Source organism: Odocoileus virginianus, unplaced genomic scaffold (genome assembly GCF_023699985.2).
Source record: "Odocoileus virginianus isolate 20LAN1187 ecotype Illinois unplaced genomic scaffold, Ovbor_1.2 Unplaced_Scaffold_5, whole genome shotgun sequence".
NCBI lineage: Eukaryota > Metazoa > Chordata > Mammalia > Artiodactyla > Cervidae > Odocoileus > Odocoileus virginianus.
In genome coordinates this window covers 3,682,984-3,701,758 of record NW_027224267.1, presented here as the reverse complement: position 1 = coordinate 3,701,758, position 18,775 = coordinate 3,682,984, and the positions used below count along the sequence as shown (strand labels likewise).

At 41.1% G+C, this 18,775-nt stretch overlaps 1 protein-coding gene across 4 annotated transcripts; it reads left to right on the top strand.

Moving 5' to 3' along the window:
• The first annotated feature begins 3,834 nt into the window (after positions 1-3,834).
• Positions 3,835-17,475, top strand: HAUS3 (HAUS augmin like complex subunit 3). 4 transcript variants are annotated; one of them, XM_020914939.2, is made up of 6 exons: positions 3,835-3,932; positions 5,065-5,105; positions 5,498-6,545; positions 7,642-8,081; positions 9,806-10,034; positions 17,161-17,475. In XM_020914939.2, exons 3-6 carry the CDS (start codon positions 5,643-5,645, stop codon positions 17,392-17,394), a joined length of 1,806 nt encoding a protein of 601 aa, XP_020770598.2. In that variant the 5' UTR covers positions 3,835-3,932; positions 5,065-5,105; positions 5,498-5,642; the 3' UTR covers positions 17,395-17,475. The 4 variants fall into 4 exon arrangements, with proteins under 4 accessions (XP_020770598.2, XP_070318535.1, XP_070318538.1 ...); XM_070462434.1 differs by having other exon boundaries at positions 5,065-6,545; XM_070462437.1 differs by having other exon boundaries at positions 3,861-3,932; positions 4,758-6,545.
• Positions 17,476-18,775: the final 1,300 nt, after the last annotated feature.

The window sequence follows — 18,775 nt, the reverse complement described above, 5'->3', positions numbered from 1 at the left end:
GCAGGTGAGGGGTGCCTGCGGGAGAGAATCTGGAGGGACCCCTGGGGACTCTTGAGTTCCTCCTCCGTTCCTCCCACTCCCTCCTCCCCCCCGGCAGAAAGCAGTACTCCAGCCTCTTGTACTGGGTGAATCCCTGGGGCACCTCTAGGCGAGAAGAGAACCCTGCCAGGAACACAGCTGGGGCCTTGAGCCACCAGCACTTGGGCTTGAATGTAAATGCGGGTATCTGAACTCCAAATATTACCATGAGTTTAAATCACCACTTTTTTTTTAAATTAATTTTTTTGGCTGAGCCACACAGCATGTGGCATCTTAGTTCCCCGACTAAAGAATGAACCTTCACCCCCGGCGTGGGAAGTGTGGGCCTAACCACAGGACCACTGGGAAAGCCTTCCACCTTTTACTGAGGGCATGAACACTCAGGGGATTAGCACCAAGGTCCTCCCCCGGCCTGTCTCACAGACAGGAAGCTGGGTCTCAGGCAGGGCGCCTGCCTTCCTCAGGTCACCTGCTGGAAGGTGGTGCCCTGTGACCCGACCCTAGCCCTCTGGGAAGCCTCCACCACTGCATGCCTTGAGCCCACTCCAGGCCCGGTTTACAGTCAGCCCCCCACGCCCCCCACCCAGGCGGGCCACCTGCCCATGCTCTCCTCGGTGGCCAGAACAGCCTCAGGTGGTCTTGCTGCCCCCATCACCTACAAAATTAAACCCAGCTGCCTGCCCTCTCCCCATCCACTCCTGTGCCTTGGGCTTAACCTGAGCCCACCCCGGCCCCGCTCCGTCCCTCCGCGCTCCCCTGTTCACAGCTTGCTCATGACTCCCCTGGAAAGTCGGTTTTCCTGTCATGTTTTTATGGCTGCGATTTGGCTGCCCAGATTGGTGCTTGTCTAACCTGGTTACTCAGGCTGGTCACTTCTCCCCTCTCCCAGCTCCTCGCCAGACCAGGCCTGCGGGCCACACCAGCCCTGGCGGGACCTCTGCAGAATGTCAGTGGGGCTATGCCTTTTGCCCATGTAGTCCGCAGGGGCTCTCACCCGCTCCTTCCTCGTTGCCACCTGCCTCCTCAGCCTGTCCTGATGCTCTTTACCGGACCCCAACCCCCGCCCCAGGCCCCTGGTGCCCCACCCCCACCTCCACCAGCTCCTGCCCGGGGTCATCTTGGTTAGTGCCTCACCCCCACCCACTGAGGAGTTTGAGGACTGAGTTTCCCCCTTTGTCACGTGATTGTCAGAGTGGTGGAGGACAAGCTGGTTCTCCTCCCACCCGCCCCAGCCCCACAGTGTAGGGCACACAGATGGTGTTCTGGCCGACGGAGCAGCCGGATGCAGACACTCATCCAGACCCGCGCGCTCTGGCTGCCAGGCTCTCTCTCCGCATGGGACATCCCCTGCCTCTGTCTCTTGCCACCTGTGTCACTTTTGTGACTGCAGGACGGAGCTTCTCACACTGTGTGTCACTTCCCACTCGGAGGGTGGAGTCCCGCCACCATCACTGAAAACTACATCTGAGAAGAGACGACCTTCAACATCAGACTGCAGTCTGACGCCTCTGAGAAGTTGTTCGAAACCTAAAACACATTTTAATATCAACAGGAGAAAAAAAGATTGAAGGAAGGAAACAACAAACACAGCTGTGTTTTGGTCTGTTTAGTCCAGCGGGTCTCAGACTTTCTCAGGGAAGAGTCATTCCCGGTTGCCTTCACCTTCTGACCCCCTGTGCTGTGTGCTTACGTCACTCAGTCGTGTCTGACTCTCTGCGACCCCACGGACTGTATGTAGCCCACCAGGCTCTGCTGCCCGTGGGATTCTCCAGGCAAGAACACTGGAGTGAGCTGACATGCCCTCCTCTTTGACTCCCTGCTGCTGTTGCTGCCGAGTCACTTCAGTCGTGTCCGACTCCGTGTGACCCCACAGATGTCAGCCCACCAGGCTCCCCTGTCCCTGGGATTCTCCAGGCAAGAACACAGGAGTGGGTTGCCATTTCCTTCTCCACTTGGACTCCCCAAGTCCCCCTTAAAACCCCAAATGTTTTGATTGGAGGAAAGAAAGCTTGTCCTGGAAGTCAGTGTAACGCTTGCTTTGGTAAGTTCCAAATGCAACCTCAAGTACAGAAATGCCCTAGCAAGTTTCCAAGGAACACTCTTGAGCCTGAATAGCTAAACCTATAGTATTTTCATTTGTACTCAGTGGGCTAATACCATTGTGATTTTTACTTTATATTTTAATGTTTTTTGGCACCAGGAACATCTTTCAAGCAAATGACTAAGGTCAGCAGTTCGAAGTCATGTGGGGGATCCGTGGACCCAGGGAACGACTCAGGAGTCACTCAGAAAAGTGAGGTTCTAGTTCAGATCAGCGAGCTGGGATCTCACCCTCCAGTTTCCCAGGGATCTTTCTACAGAGCAGCCCTTTTCTTTCTGCGTCTCTGCTTCCCTCTCCTCTTGAGTTCCTCCTCCCAGTCTATAAATATCCCCAAGTTCCTCCCATTTTAAAACCCAAACCCTCCCCCAGCGTTGCATCCCCACCCCCCTCGTCTCCAGTTCTGCTGCTTTCTCTCGCTCTCCCTCAATCTCTGCCTCTTCAGCAGAATTTCTTGAAGGCGCTGCCTCCAAAGCCTCCACTTCCTCCGGGTGAGGCGGCCCAAGCCTCTCCCCGCCCCATCCCACGGCTGGGTGGGGTCTTCCCGGTCTCCCCCCGCCGGTGGGGGTGTGTGTGTCTAACCCCGCCTCCCAGTTTGTCAACCGGACCCTCTCTTGCCAGGTTCAGGCCCCTGCATTCAGGCCGGGCACCGCTCTGCGAGTTTTTTTCTCCTGTAATGTTTTTCCCAACCATTTTGGGTTCTATTGTCTTTTTAGAGGAGGAGAATCAAAAAGTAGAATAAACGAAGAATTAATAAGTAGGTTCAAGTCCAGATTAAAATTCATGGCATCTGCCCTGGAACATTATTCCTTCTCTTCTTAAACAATATTAAGAAAAGTTATCTGAAGAGATTTCTGCCCTGCCAATGTCACATTAGACTAGGACGTTATCGAACAAGCCACCTTAGGGCCATTTGATGCTGGGGGTTGCGGAGTACTGATGGCTTATTAATGACCAGGGCCCCAGTCTTGCTCATTAATATGTTAATTTGCAGAAGATTGGTACGTAAAACAAAATTATTTGTGTCTGGGAGAGATGCAAACACATTCTGCCCGATACAAGTGGTAACCTCAAAGTTTTGCTTCACTGGACTGCATGGTGTCCACCAGATTTCCTCCAACGTGGAGGTCTCATTTGAACCCTGCTCCTCTCGCCGACCACACACCCTCCGTTTCTGGCATCCTGCTTTAAAACCCGTGCTCCATCTTGACACAAATCCACTCGACGAGTCAAACGGTTTCGACTTTTTAAATAGTCCTATGTTGAAGATGGGATTGTCCGGTGAAGAGAAGGCTTGGGAACGAAGTGCTTCTGGAAAACAGCGTTCGTCACAAGAGACTGAGAGGCGAGAAGTCTGCTCGGCGACTTCGTCCACGCTCACTCCTGCGGCAGCGGACCGCAGCGCGGCCCCGGGGCCCGCGGAGGACCGGACGCCCGGGCCACCAGGCAGGCGGGCGACAGGGCGGAGCTGGCTCTACTCACGCGCTCCCGACATGACGAGGCTGCGACGGAACATACACTCCTTACAGGAGGCGGACGGAGGTCTGCGTGCACTGGTTCACGGCGGCGTTCTGCTGGAAGACCGCTTGAGGCAGGGAGCCAATCAGCTCTCTCCCTGCTGGTAGACGTCAGGCCCGGGGCCCCGCCTCTTCTGATATTGCGCCTGCGCAGGCGGTCGCCAGCCGCCGGGTCTTGGTCTTTTGCGCGCGCGCGCGAGCGGCCCTCCCGTGAGGCCTTGCAAGGCTGGGCAGCGGCGGCGGCGGGCTTCTGAGGGGCGCGAGCCGAGTTTCCTGAGGTGAGCGGCGCTGGACTCGCAGGTCTCTCAGGCGGACGGTGGGACGGTGGGAGCGGCGCGGGTCAGCGGCTGCGTCTTCTTTCCGGATGGCCCTGGGGTCGTCTTTCGGGCGCGCGAGTAGTTTCCCGCGTAGCGCAGTCGCGGTCCTCAGGGGGAGGGGACGGGGGGAGTGACTGGAGAGTCTGGGGACTCCAGTGCGGTCGGGGGGCGGCCGGAGGGACGAGGGGCGCAGCGGCGGGAGACTGAGGGCTCCAATGCGGGCGAGGGGCGCGGCGGGAGGGGTCGGGGGCTCGGTGCCGGGAGAGGCGAAGGGGCGCAGCGGAAGACTGGGGACTCCAGTGCCGGCGGGGAGCCAGGCTCTAGTGGGGTCATCGAGGCGAGGGGCACGGCCAGAAACGGGGTCTCCAGTGAGGGTGGGCTGTGGCGGGGGGGCACGGCTCCCGGGGCCCCAGGCCGCTGGGCCCTGGAGGCTCTGCTGGGACGCGAGGGGCGCACTCCAGCCCCGCCCGCCGGCCGGCACCCACTTAAGTCAGTTCAGTTCAGTCACCCAGTCGTGTCCGACTCTTTGCGACCCCATGGACTGCAGCACGCCAGGCTTCCCTGTCCTTCACCATCTCCCGGAGTTTGCTCAAACTCATGTCCACTGAGTCAGTGATGCCATCCAACCATCTCATCCTCTGTCTCCCCTTCTCCTCTTGCCTTCAATCTTTCCCAGCATCAGGGTCTTTTCCAGTGAGTCAGCTCTTTGCATCAGGTGGCCAAAGTGTTGGAGTTTCAGCTTCAGCATCAGTCCTCCAGTGACTATTCAGCACTGATTTCCTTTAGGAATTGACCCGCTAAAGGTTTGTGCAGTTTGTCGTCGCGCCGACTGGGCCGCCTCTGTGGACGAATGTTTTATTGACGCGCACCGATCGTTCATCGCTGAATGACACAGAATCACAGAGTGCCGCAGATTACTGGGCCCCTCCTCTGAACCTCTTGTTCCCTTCCCTGGAGTTCGCAGCGTGGATTTTTCAGTGGTCCCTTTGCTGAAAATAAGAAACGCCTGAAATACCTTTATTTAAGGACTGCTCAGTCCTTTGGTTCTTTTCAGGTCGGGGGTGGTTCTTAAGCCTGGTTTTCTCTGCACTAGGTTGGTCGTGTCTGACTTTGCTTCCTTCGTGAGCCATTCAGGTAAATATTCAGTTGACTCTTCCTCAAACTCTGACCATATTTATTTCTGTCTTCTCGGAAAGGACAGGGAAAAGAGATTGCTTAGTCACGTGATGGCATGGACATATTTAGATCCATCTATTTGGAATTAAAAACTGAATTGCTGATGTATAAAATGTATCTTAAACCATGTTACCTTTGGAAAAAATAAGATTTTCTTGTTAATTAGCCTCTCATTACAGTTTCAGTGTTCTGAGTAATACTCTAATTATTTCTCTTTGTCAAACTTTTCAGCTACAACTATCTCTGGGTTAGATAGTTCCCAAATATCTTGTGATATTTATCTGTATAATACTTTAAAAGATAGAATCGCCTTATTTGTGGTCTAATACTTGTTTTTTTTTCCCCTCTAGGATAAGTTATTATAGATTCTAAAAATATTTTTCCCCCTTCTCTATGGATTTAACATAAAATTAGTTTTGTATGTAGTTGGACTTATTTTTTAAATATCAACACCATTAAAGCCTTATCAGTTACAAAATATCGGGTAGTTAAACCATGAGCTGTGGAAAAGATTTTGTGGAAACATTAAAAAAAATTGGTTATCCTAAAGCTGATAGTCTTAATGGGGAAGATTTTGACTGGTTGTTTGTTGAAAATGAACCGTTTTTGAAGTGGTTTTGTGAGAATGTGAATGAACAGAATGTATTGTCTGAAGAGGAATTGGAAGCTTTTAGCATTCTTCAAAAATCAGGCAAGCCCATCCTAGAAGGAGCAGCATTGGATGAAGTTCTTAAAACTTGTAAAACTTCTGATTTGAAGACACCCACCTTGAATGACAAGGAGCTAGAGAAATTAGAGGATGAGGTTCAAACTCTGCAGAAATTAAAGAACCTAAAAATTCAGCGACGTAATAAATGCCAATTGATGGCTTCAGTGACTAGTCATAAATCTCTGAGGTTAAAGGCTAAAGAAGAAGAAACCAATAAAAAGCTGAAACAGAGTCAAGGAATTCTAAATGCTACAAATACTAAGATCAGTAATGAACTTCACACTCTTACTGATGGAGTTGCAAAGTTAATGACGTTCTTCAGACGATCTAATTTGGGTCAAGGAACAAATCCACTGGTGTTTATATCTCAGTTTTCATTGCAAAGCTATCTAAGCCAAGAAGAGCAAAGTACGGCAGCATTAACCTCATATACCAAAAAACAGTTCTTTCAGGGTATACATGAAGTAGTCGAAAGTTCAAATGAAGAAAATTTTCAACTTTTAGATATGCATGCACCATCTGTTTGTGATAATCAAGAAGTTCTTGAGGAGAGCCGGCTAGAAATGGCTAGGCTGCAGCTGGCATACATTTGTGCTCAACATCAGTTAATTCACTTGAAAGCAAATAATTTGAGCCTGAAGTCAAGTATAAAGTGGGCAGAGGAGAATCTTCATAGCCTCATAAGCAAAGTAAGTGTGAGAAAAGAGACTGGATTCATATTTAAGTTGTTGTTAATTATGAAATAATATTGGGAGATCCCCTGGAGAAGGGAATGGCAACCCACTCCAGTATTCTTGCCTGGAGAATTCCATAAGAGAAGCTGGTGGGCTATAGTCTATGGGGTTGCAAAGAGTCGGCCAGGACTGAGCGACTAACACACGCTGATAGTAAAGTATTTTAGAAAGGGGATCTAATAAGTAATTACATTTTCTTTTTCTTATTTTCTGTTCAGTGTTTAGTTATGGTATGTGTTATTGTTCCACATAAATAGATTTTAGTGGAGGGCAGAAATAGTAGTTATAACCCAACCACCTTATCTAGCTCACTTTCAAAGGACTTTTGCATTCTTTGTTGGTTCATACACAGATAAGGCTGACATTGCCTTTTTTATGATGAATGAGTAAAGAGCCTTATTGCTGTTATGGGTAGTCTTCCTTATTTGCTCTGACCAGAGGATGGTGCTAACGAAATTAGAAATCCAGTTCAGTGGATTGAAACTCTTGATTATTTTTTTTTAAGAATGTACAGATGTATTAAAGATATCTACCTGCACTCTTGGGTAGCTTGCTTTCCTGGCCATGTAACCAGTAGATAGTTGAGTAAAAAGAACAGTGTTTCTGAAGCTAAATACCTATAATTGTCACAAACTTCAGAATGTTGTATGAAGTCCTGTCATTGTATAGAAGTGCTAAAGTCAACAAGCAAGGTGGGAGAAGAGCTACTGAGATTATTTTAAGAAAAGGATAAATAGCATATATTAGCATTTGGTAAGCAGTGTCATAATGGGTAATTTTTTTTAAAGACAAATCTGACAAGATCTCTGTTTTGGTAGCCATTTATGTGTAACATAGTAGTAATAGCATTAAAATTTAGCAATTCATAATGGCTTTACCCTTGGTTTCGTCTTCACTGTGCCATTTTAAACTGTGATTTTGGCTTTTGTTAATTCGAAACCAGTTTCTATTAGTGTGTTATCTGATAAACTAAGATGGAAAGTGAAAATAATTTTAAAACTATTCCTACTTTGTATTTACAGTTTGAAATGTAATTGTTTTGTTTGTGTAGGCTCTTGGCAAGGATAATTTGGATGCTAAAATTTCTAGCTTGAACAGTGAAATTCTGAAACTTGAAGAACAAATCACTCATATAAAAGACAAAATTTTGCCTGCTGTGGTAAAAGAGAATGCCCAGTTATTGAATATGCCAGTTGTAAAGGGAGATTTTGATCGACAGATTGCTAAACAAGACTATTACACAGCAAGACAAGAGTTCGTTTTAAATCAGCTGATAAAGCAAAAGGCATCATTTGATCTTCTTCATTTATCATATGAAATTGAATTGAGAAAGCATTGGGACATATATCGTCAGCTGGAAAACTTGGTTCACCTGCTTAATCAAAGTAATTTGATGTTCCACCAACGATTAGAAATGCTAAAAGACCCGTCAGTATCTCAGCAGATAAATCCAAGGAATACCATTGATACCAAGGATTCTTCTACTCATAGGTAGGTTTCTTTGTTTCTTTAGTGAGTAATTATTTTTCTGTTTGTTTTTGTAAAGTACTAGAATTTGAACTAAAGTTTGTGAAAGTTTAAAAGTTCTTTGCACTTCAGTTTTGGCTTTTGGATTCTTCCGCCTTTCTGTTACATGGGTCTATGTTTCTTTTAGTTTTTTTTTTCCAATTCCTCAGTTAATTTTATTTTTTTAAAATTTTTAAAAATTGAGGGCTAACCTTTTCCTTTTATGTTAGATCTAGAGGTAGCTGGTTTAGAGGTGAGGTGGATGGTTTCGAGAATTGAAAATATACAATACAAGACCTTTATTCATGTTTGGATGCTATTATTTAGATGCTTTTAGATTTGGGGCAGGAGGCTAACTCCAGCAGGAAGTTTGAATACAGCTTGGTATATAGCAAGTATTGCTGAGCAGAGAATTGATTACATTTGGAGAAGGCGGCGGTAGAGAGGAGAGAAGACTTCATTTTTGCATCTAGTCAGGTGAATCAGTAAGAATAACTGCTAGCTTCTGGTCTCTTCTGGATGTCTGAGCAATTAATGGTATGGGGATACTGAAATTGAGCGGCTAAAGTAGTAAAAGGACTCAAAAATCTGGATTCTACTGCTGCTTTTTCTCGAGACTAGAAGAAAATCATCTGATACTTTTTATTCTTACTAATGAAATGAAGGGCATGGATAGAGCTACGTCATTGCCCAGTTTTCGAAGGTGGCATTGACATCATGATTCTGTGTGAATGGTGCCCCCTGGAATTGTGTAGTCACATTCCACAAGAACAGAATTAGCCTTGGACTTGAATTGGTTTGGGGCTGAGGTGGTAAAGAATCTGCCTGCAGTGCAGGAGACCCGGGTTCGATCCCTGGGTCCAGAAAATCCCTTGGAGATGGGAATGGCTTCCCACTCCCATATTCTTGCCGGGTGAATTCCATGGACAGAGGAACTTGGCAGGCTACAGTGCATGGAGTCACGAAGAGTTGGACACAACTGAGCGACTTAACACTTTAACTACTTTTCACTTTGAACCAGTTTTAGGAAGACTCTTAAGAAAAAGAGCAGATACTTTTTGTCATATATGTGTAGAAGGTGCTGCCTCGCATTTTCCTTTTGTACTGTAGAATTTTTCTGCCATTAATGTTTGAAGTATTAAAATAGCCTCATTAGGAGTTTAATTTGTCAAGCAAATGTGGACATGACTGGAGTAGCAAGTTTTCTATTAATATTTATGTAGCTTGTATTTTCAATTTTTCTCTTTTAAGTCTACCACAGTCCTTTAAAATTAGGTAAATGTTAAGATGTGAAAATTAAATCTCAAAGATTGATTTGACTTAGGTCTTACAGCCAGAACTCAGACCTAAGTCTTCTGTTTCAAGTTCTTTGCGGTTTCTGCTACATCATAGTTGTATTCTGTGAAAGAAGTGTTTTCTAGGGCGGTATCTCTGAAATGTTACTTTAATTGAAATAGGTTAATGGCAGTTAAAGTCAAAAAGGATTTTACGTCTAAAACTTGGAAGATAGGAAAACTGGGGATTCAGATACAATAATTAGAATATGTGTTTCTGTAATGAGATAGTATTGTAGTTGGAAAGTTTTTAATTGTTTTATTAATATTTACAAATTGTTAGCTTTCCCCAAAGATGTCCCAATATAGTGGGTTATAATTTTGAAAACTATACTGACTTAAGAATTTTTTCTAATTTTTATTTCCACATTTGAGGCTTTATCAACTTTTAGAAGGAGAGAATAAGAAAAAAGAATTGTTTGTAACCCATGGAAACCTGGAAGAAGTAGCTGAGAAGTTAAAACAGGGTGTTTCTTTGGTGCAAGAGCAGTTGGCAGTATCTGCTCAAGAACATTCTTCCTTTCTGTCCAAACTCAACAATGATGTGAACTCGCTTTGTGAAGCTTTGTATCAAGGAGGAAATCAGCTTTTGCTTAGTGATCAGGTAGGTGCTTACGATGGTAATTAAAAATGCTTAAAAAAATAATGTTCATTGTAAAAGATACTAAAGAAAATGTTAACATGAAGAAAATATCACCCCATTTCTCTAATAGTAGCACTTTTATATCTCATTTTTATTCACATATAAATATATATTTCAAACAGTTTTGGTTAAAGTTTTTAAAATTTATTAAATATTTCAGCTATGAAAGGATAGTAATGTTTATGGTAAGAATGAAGAAGAAAAAAACAACCATGCCTGTAGTTTTTTCACCTATTTTAACACACAGAGGATTGCTCTTATATCTTTAAAATTCTGTGTACCCTTAGTAATACCATGCTCCTTCTAATAGCATTTCCCTCTCGTTTTTTAGGGAGGAACTGCTATGCTAAGTTTTGTCATTTGCTTTCTTAATATTTGTAATACCGACTGTGTGTTATTTAGTTTTGTATGTTTCTGAACTTTATATAGATTGTATTATATATATTTTTCAGTAACTTGCTTGTTTTGGGTTTCATCCATGTGGACATTTGTAAAACTTGACTCATTTATAGTAGTTCATTTATAGTTTTCTCTTTTGTATAGTTGGTATTCTCTTATGTAAATTCCACAATTTAATTACCTGTTCTGTTGACAGACATTTAGATTATTTCCAGTTTTTGCTGTTGTAGATCATACAGCTTATATCCTTGTTGCAAGTCTTATAGATGCATCTCTCTCTCTCTCTCTCTCTCTCTCTCTCTGTCACCTCACATAGGAGTGGAATTGCTGAATAACAGGTTCTGTTTTACATTATACAGCAAACTGATTTTAGAACTGGTTGTACCATATTGTACCAGCAGTGTTTAAGAGATGCTCTTTTACCATATTTTTTTCATCACGTAGTGCTATGTGCATTTATAATTTTTTCTCACTCTGCATAGATATAAAATAGCATCCTGTTGAGGTTATAATTTGCATTTCTCTGATGATCATGGAGGTTGAGCCCCCTTTGGGTAGGAGCTCTTTTACATATTTGAAATGTCAGTCATTTGTCAGTGGTGTGTGTTGCATATGTTTGCTCCCTATTTGTGTTTTGTTTTTTTCTTTTTTATTGTTACCTGTTAGTTTGTTTTTGGCTTTTTTTTTTTTTAGATTTCAATTTTGATGTAATTTATCACTCTTATGGTTTGCCGTTTTTTATATCTTGTGAAAATTTGCCCTTAACATAGTAATGACAGTCCCTTTTACTTTATCTGAAATGTTTATGATGTTCTAGTTCAGTTCTTTAATCCAGCAGGAGTTTATGACATGAGAAGTAGAATTCTAATTTTATTCTTATTTTTTCCCCATGAATAACCAAATTGTCCCATTACCACTTATTGAGGCATCCAAATTTAAAATCAGTATCTTTCTGGTGAAAGGACCCTCATACATTAAAATACATAAAAGACCTTCCTTAAATGTCTTTTGCCTTCATGTATGTTCGCTTAGATATTAAGAGCACTGCCAGTTCTGAAACATAAGCTGGGTTCAGAGTCTGTTTTGGAGGACGAGATGGTTGGATGGCATCACCGACTCAATGGACATGAGTTTGAGTAAGCTCTGGGAGATGATGAAGGACAGGGAAGCCTGGCATGCTACAGTCGTTTGGGTTGCAAGGAATTTGACATGACTGAGTGACTGAATAACAACCGATGATTTATATCTGGACTCTGATTCTAACCAAGGGCTCTTCCTGCTCTGGCCATCCTGATCTTATGATTTTTGCTGTCCTTAGTTTATTACAAAGACAGTCTGCTGTTTGAGTTCCTACCTTCTATGGACGTTGGACTTTACCACTCATCTTGTCAGTCTCAGGAATCATGGATTCTGTTTTTTCAAGATTAGCGATTGAGTAAAGCAGCTTCTGGGCTCTCTTACCAGTCTGCATTGTTTTATGGATTTGTAGTCTTTTGAAGTCTTATTATCTCTTTGTTGCTTTTAGGAAGCCTTGGGGTTTTGTTGTTGTGGTGGTTGGCTGGGTCTTCTGTGGTGCGTGGGCTTTCCCTAGTTGTGGTGAGCAGAGGCTCTTTAGTTGTGGCATGGACTCTCTAGTTGCCCCGTGGCGTGTGGGATCTTAATTCCCTGACCAGGCAACACAGAATCTGTGTCCCCTGCATTGTAAGGCAGGTTTTTAATCACTGGACCGCCAGCAAAGTCCTAGGAAGATTTTGTTTTGTTTGACTCTTTAAAATACTTCATTTCACTTTTTACATTTTTTCCTATGGGAGAATTGATCTGAATAACTAGCTTATCTTTTCTTGAAATAAGACAGCTTATGATTAGTTTTTTAAATAATTTTTTATTAAAAAATATTCAAAATGTAAAATTTACTATTTTAACCATTTTAATGTGTGCAATTATGATGATGTTAAGAACATTTGCAGTGTCATGCAGCCATGTCACCATTTACTTCCAGAACTTTTTTCTCATCCCACATGGGCTAAACTCTGTGCCTGTTAAATATTAATTCGCCATTCCTTCTTTTCCCCATCCCTGGTAATCTCTATTCCATTTTCTGTCTCTATAAATTTGCCTACTACAGGTATCTTAAAAAGTAGAATCATATAATAATATTTGTCCTTTTGTCTTTGGCTTATCTCAGCATAATATCCTTAAGTATCATCCATGTTGCATCAGGTGTGAAAATTTTATTCCTTTTTGGTGCTGAATATTCTGTTGTGTGTATATACCACATTTTATCTGTTCATCTGTATTTTATCATCGCATTTCATCTGTTTATCTGTTCATCTGTTTATAGACACTTGAGTTGTTTGCACCTTTTATCTGTTGTATATAATGCTGCTATGAACATTGGTGTACAAGTATTTGAGCCCGTTTTCATTCCTTTTGGGTATATGCCTACGAGTGAATGCTGAATCGTGGTAAACCTGTGTTTCACTTTTGGAGAATCTGACGTTACCCAGCAACTGTACCAGGGTTCTAGTTTCTACACGTCCTCACCTATACTTGTTATTTTCTCTTTTAAAAAAGTATGTAGTAGTCATCCTCATGGATATGAAGTGATATTTGTGATTCGTTTTAAAAGTCTATTATTGATTCTATCTTCTTGATCTTTTAAATCATTATGTAAAAATCCTATGATGGTGGATTTGAAAATTTTCATTGTAGTTCTGTCAGTGTTTTATTTATATTTGAGTCTATTTTATAAGTTACATCCAAGTTTAAAATTGCAGTGAATTATTCTGGTAGATTTAAATTGCAGTGATTTAACGGTTTAGCCATTATCTAATGACCCTGTATTGTGCTTTTTGTCTTAATTTTCTTTTGTCCGATATTAATATTCCTATGCTATTTTTCTTTTGGTTAGTATTTGCAAAGTAGATGCTTTTTTCCTTTACTTCCGTATCTTTTATATTGTCCTTTTATTTAGCATTATGAAATAAAGCTTTTCCATGCTACAATAATTTTAATTTTTAATGTTTATAATACTCTATTGATTTAATTACTGTGTCATAGTTTCTGTAACCAGTCGTCCATTTGGATGAACTCTTAGAGGTATTCTAGAATTACGAGGTTTCTTGGGTTATACACATTATTTTTTAGCTTTTGATACTGCTATATTGCTTTTCAAAGAAGTTTACCTACTTCAAATGTCACCAGCTATTTGAATGTCTACTAGACACCATTTATCATACAATATACCATAATTTCAGGAGTTTCTAAGAAAGAAAGCTTTTTCATTTAAACTGACACAGTACTTTCTTATTTAGAATTTTTATTTCATACCTATTAGGTATCTTTTAGGTATGGTAGACATAGGTTTTTATCATATCCCTTAGGAATATACATTAAAAGGAAAAAGCCAGTTAAAATGACTAAGGTATTTCTGAAACTCCACATTCAGTGTCCCTTTCTGTGTTATTTCTTGACTCAAAGTATTTTTTGTGTTTTTCCACACTGTACATAAACAGTGTTGGTGATAGCAAAAAGCTTACTGTTCAGTTGGTAAGTCGTTTCTGACTCTGCCACCCCGTGGACTACAGCACACCAGGCTCCTCTGGCCCTTAGCTGTCTCCTGGAATTTGCTCAAATTCATGTCCATTGAGTCAGTGATGCTATCCAACCATCTCATTCTCTGTCACCCACTTCTCCTGCCCTCAGATCTTTCCAGCATCAGGGTCTTTTCCAATGAGCCGGCTCTTCACATCAGGTGGCCAAAGTATTGGAGCTTCAGTTTCAGCATCAGTCCTTCCAATGAATATTCACAGTTGATTTCCTTTAGGATTGACTGGTTTGATCTCCTTGCTGTCCAAGGGACTCTCAAGAGTCTTCTCCAGCACCACAATTTGAAAGCATCAATTCTTCAGCACTCAGCCTTCTTTATGGTCCAGCTGTCACATCTGTACATGACTACTGGAAAAACCATAGCTTTGACTACGTGGACAAGTGATGTCTCTGCTTTTTAATATGCTCTCTAGGTTTGTCATAGCTTTCCTTCCAAGGAGCAAGAGTCTTTTAATTTCATGGCTGCAGTCACCATCTGCAGTGATTTTGGAACCCAAGAAAATAAAATCTGTCAATTTCCATTTTTTCCTCTTCTATTTGCCATGAAGTGGTGGGGGCTTATGCCCTGATCTTAGTTTTTTGAATATTGAGTTTTAAGCCAGCCTTTTCACTCTCCTCTTTCCCCTTATCAAGAGGCTCTTTAGTTTCTCTTTACTTTGACTGACAAAACATGGTCCACTGGAAATGGGAATGACAAACCATTCCAATATTCTTGCCCCATGAACAGTATGAAAAGGCAACTAAATGATCTAATTTTAAAATGGGCTAAGGACTTGAATAGATTTTTCTCTAAAGAAGATATACAAATGGCCAACAGGTTTATGAGTAGTTGCTCGACATTACTAATTATCAGAGAAATGCAAAGCAAAGCCACAGTTGAGATATTACCTTTCACCTGTTATGACTATTATCCAAAAACCAAAAGAGTAGTGTTGGTGAGGATGTGGGGACATTAGAACCCTGGTACATTTTTGGTGGGAATGCAAAATGGTGAAGCTACTGTGGAAAACAGTATGGAATTTCCTTGAAAAATTTAAAAATAGAACTACTATATGATTCTGTAATCCTCCTCCTGGGTATGCATCCAGAGGAAGTAAAAATAGGATATTAAAGAGATATCTCTGCTCACATGTTCATTGCAGCCCTACTTGTAATAGCTAAGCTGTAGAAAAAAACAAAAGTCCATCTATGGCAGAATAGAAAAAGAAAATATAGTAGTTTATACATACAGTGAAATATTATTCAGCCTTAAAAAACAACTGCAAAATACCACAACATGAATGAAACTTGGGGAGATTATGCTAAGTGAAAATAAGCTAGTCCCAAGAATCAGTGCATGATTCCACTTACTGTGGGCTGTCTAAAATTGACTCATTAGAAGCACAGAGTACATTGGTGGTTGCCAGTGATGGAGAGTTGTTAATTAGTAGGTATTAAGTTCACTTAAGGCAAAATAAACAAGTTCTAGCAATCTGCTACACAACATCGTGCTAATAGGTAACAATACAGTATTGTACCCTTGAATTTGTTAACAGGGGAGATCTCATGTTATGTGTTCTTAACCACAATAAGAATTGAAAAAAAAAAAAATTGGTGCTGGAATCCCCTGGTGGTCCAGTGGTTAGGACTCCATGCTTCCAGTGCAGGGGGCATGGGTTTGATCCCTGGTTAGGGAACTAAGATCCTGCAAGTCTTACAGTGTGGGGTATTATATATGTGATAAAGTGCTTCTTATGAATGTCTGGTCAATAACAGTCACATGACGCTCTTACTTATACAGTGCATATTGATTTCAGTTATATTGAAGTGTGGAAGAATTCATTCTAGAATCCCTAAAATATGGTGATTTTACTATAATGTCATTGGGTATCATTATTTTACGTTTTTTCCTAGCCCAGTGAGATAAAAAATGTCATCCATATGAATTTAACTTGCATTTTTGTTAATGAAGTTGAATATTTTTCCATATTTGTAGTAGTATTTTAGTAACTATTAAGATCTTTAGTATTGAAATTAAAGGTGGGATGTTTCTCATTGTTTTCCAGTTTACAGGGTTTTTCCTCACAAGGCCACTTACTGTAGCTACTACTTGATTTTTTTTTTTTAATGTAGTTTAAGAAGTACTGCTCTTTGGAGCTGGCATTTATGACATGTGTAAAGCTAGTACTCTTGAACTTGTACATTAGAATCACCAGGGAGCCTGTTGAAATGTGGCCTCTGACTTTGTTGCAGAGTGATTTAGTGTGGAGTGGGGTAGCTTTATTCATAGCAAGCACCAGGTGATTACCATACTGTGGATCATTCTGAGAAGTGGTCGAAGGTTGAGGGGTAGTTATAGCTACAGATTGTCTGAGAACCTCTTTGATAATACTGGCTGAGAAATTTTAGGAATAGAAAGCATGGTTAGAAAACCTAAGCTGCTTTTAATGTTAAGAAGTGAGGAATTTCAATTATTAAATGTGAGGGGTCCAGAATGTCTAGGTTTTTGAGAAGAATTACATGGTAAATCAGGGTTGTTAAATGTTACATGTAATTCCATCTTCTATAACAGTGTGAAAAAAGAAAAATCCAGATTAAGACAATTATTTTTATTGGTAATTGCTTCATTTCAAGGTTTTCTCAGTACCTCTGATGTCTCGAATAAACAGGTTAGGCTAAAACAAGGTTTGATTACTTTGGCAGAATGATAAGTTCCAAGAAGGAAATGGTGTTCTTTTTTTTTTTTTTTTGGTGTTCATTTTTATAGCTGTAGACTCTAAAACAGTGCATGGTATAAGTAGGCATTCAGAATACTTGTTGATTGTATAAATATGCACAACAGTTTACATATCAAATACTCTTCAGGGAGTATGAATTTGCTTTGAATCACTTAAACTTGCCTACAGAAGTTGTTTCAATGGATCTTACATAGACTTATTAATCCTGCTATGGATTTTTAATTGAGGTTCATTTATTGTTGAGGTTGTGGGAATAATCATTATATCATTTAGATTCTTCCTATGTAAATTACATTTAAGATATATTATTAGTGTTATGAATAGAGATTTTGAATTAAAAAGCATTATTATTTTCCTTTTAGGAGTTAACGGAGCAGTTTCATCAAGTTGAATCTCAGCTAAATAAACTAAATCATCATCTTACTGATATTTTTGCTGATGTGAAAACAAAAAGAAAACTTTTGGCATCTAATAAGCTGCATCAAGTGGAAAGAGAATTATATGTATATTTTTTAAAAGATGAAGATTATCTGAAAAATATTGTGGAGAATTTAGAAAACCAATCAAAGATTAAGACCACTGGTCTTGAAGACTGAAAATTGCCAAAAATGAAATCTTCACTGCATGTGCTTTGCATATTAGGAGAATACAGATAATAAACACCATGAAAATGTTAAGTTTGAGGTCAATGAACCATTTCATCTAATGAATTTTGAGTATTATATCAATTTGGTTTATTTCTTATGTGTTTGTTCAGATTACCAGTGCTTTTTATAACTTGAGAATTTGCTTTGTGGTACTTATTCCTGGTAACCTTTTTTTAAAAAAAAATTCATTTGCTTTTTAATAATTGCTTTACAGAATTTTGTTTTCTGTCAAACCTCAGCATGAATCAGCCATAGGTATACATATATCCCCTCCCTTTTGAACCTCCCTCCCATCTCCCTCCCCATCCCACCCCTCTAGGTTGCTACAGAGCCCCTGTTTGAGTTTCCTGAGACACACAGCAAATTCCGTTGGCTGTCTGTTTTACATACGGTAATGTAAGTTTCCATGTTACTCTCTCCATACATCTCACCCTCTCCTCCCCTCTCCCCATGTCCATAAGTCTGTTCTCTATGTCTGTTTCTCCATTGCTGCCCTGCAAATAAATTCTTCAGTACCATTTTTCTAGATTCTGTATATATGCATTAGTATATGATATTTATCTTTCTCTTTCTGACTTACTTCACTCTGTATAATAGGCTCTAGGTTCATCTGCCTCATTAGAACTGACTCAAATGCGTTCCTTTTTATGGCTGAGTACTATTGCACTGGGTATATCTACTACAGCTTCTTTATCCATTCATCTGTCAGTGGATATCTAGGTTGCTTCCATGTTCTAGCTATTGTAAATAGTGCTGCAGTGAACACTGGGATACATGTGTCTTTTTCAGTTTTGGTTTCCTCAGGGTATATGCCTAGGAGTGGGATTGCTGGGTCATATGGTGGTTTTATTTCTAGTTTTTTAAGGAATCTCCATATCGTCTTCCATAGTGGCTGTATCAATTTACATTCCCACCAGCAACACAAGAGTGTTCCTTTTCTCCACACCTCTCCAGCATATATTGTTTGTAGACTTTTTGATGATGGCCATTCTGACTGGTCTGAGGTGATATCTCATTGTGGTTTTGATTTGCATTTCTTTAATAGTGAGTGATGTTGAGCTCTTTTCGTGTGTTTGTTAGACATCTGTTATGTCTTCTTTGGAGAAATGTGTTTTTAGGTCTTTTCCTACTTTTCTGATTGGGTTGTTTGTTTTTCTGGTATTGAGTTGTATGAGCTGCTTGTATATTTTGGAAGTTAATCCTTTGTCAGTTGTTTCATTTGCTATTTTCTCCCATTCTGAGGGTTGTCTTTTCACCTTGCTTATAGCTTTCCTTTGCTGTGCAAAAGCTTTTAAGTTTAATCAGGTCCCACTTGTTTGCTTTTGTTTTT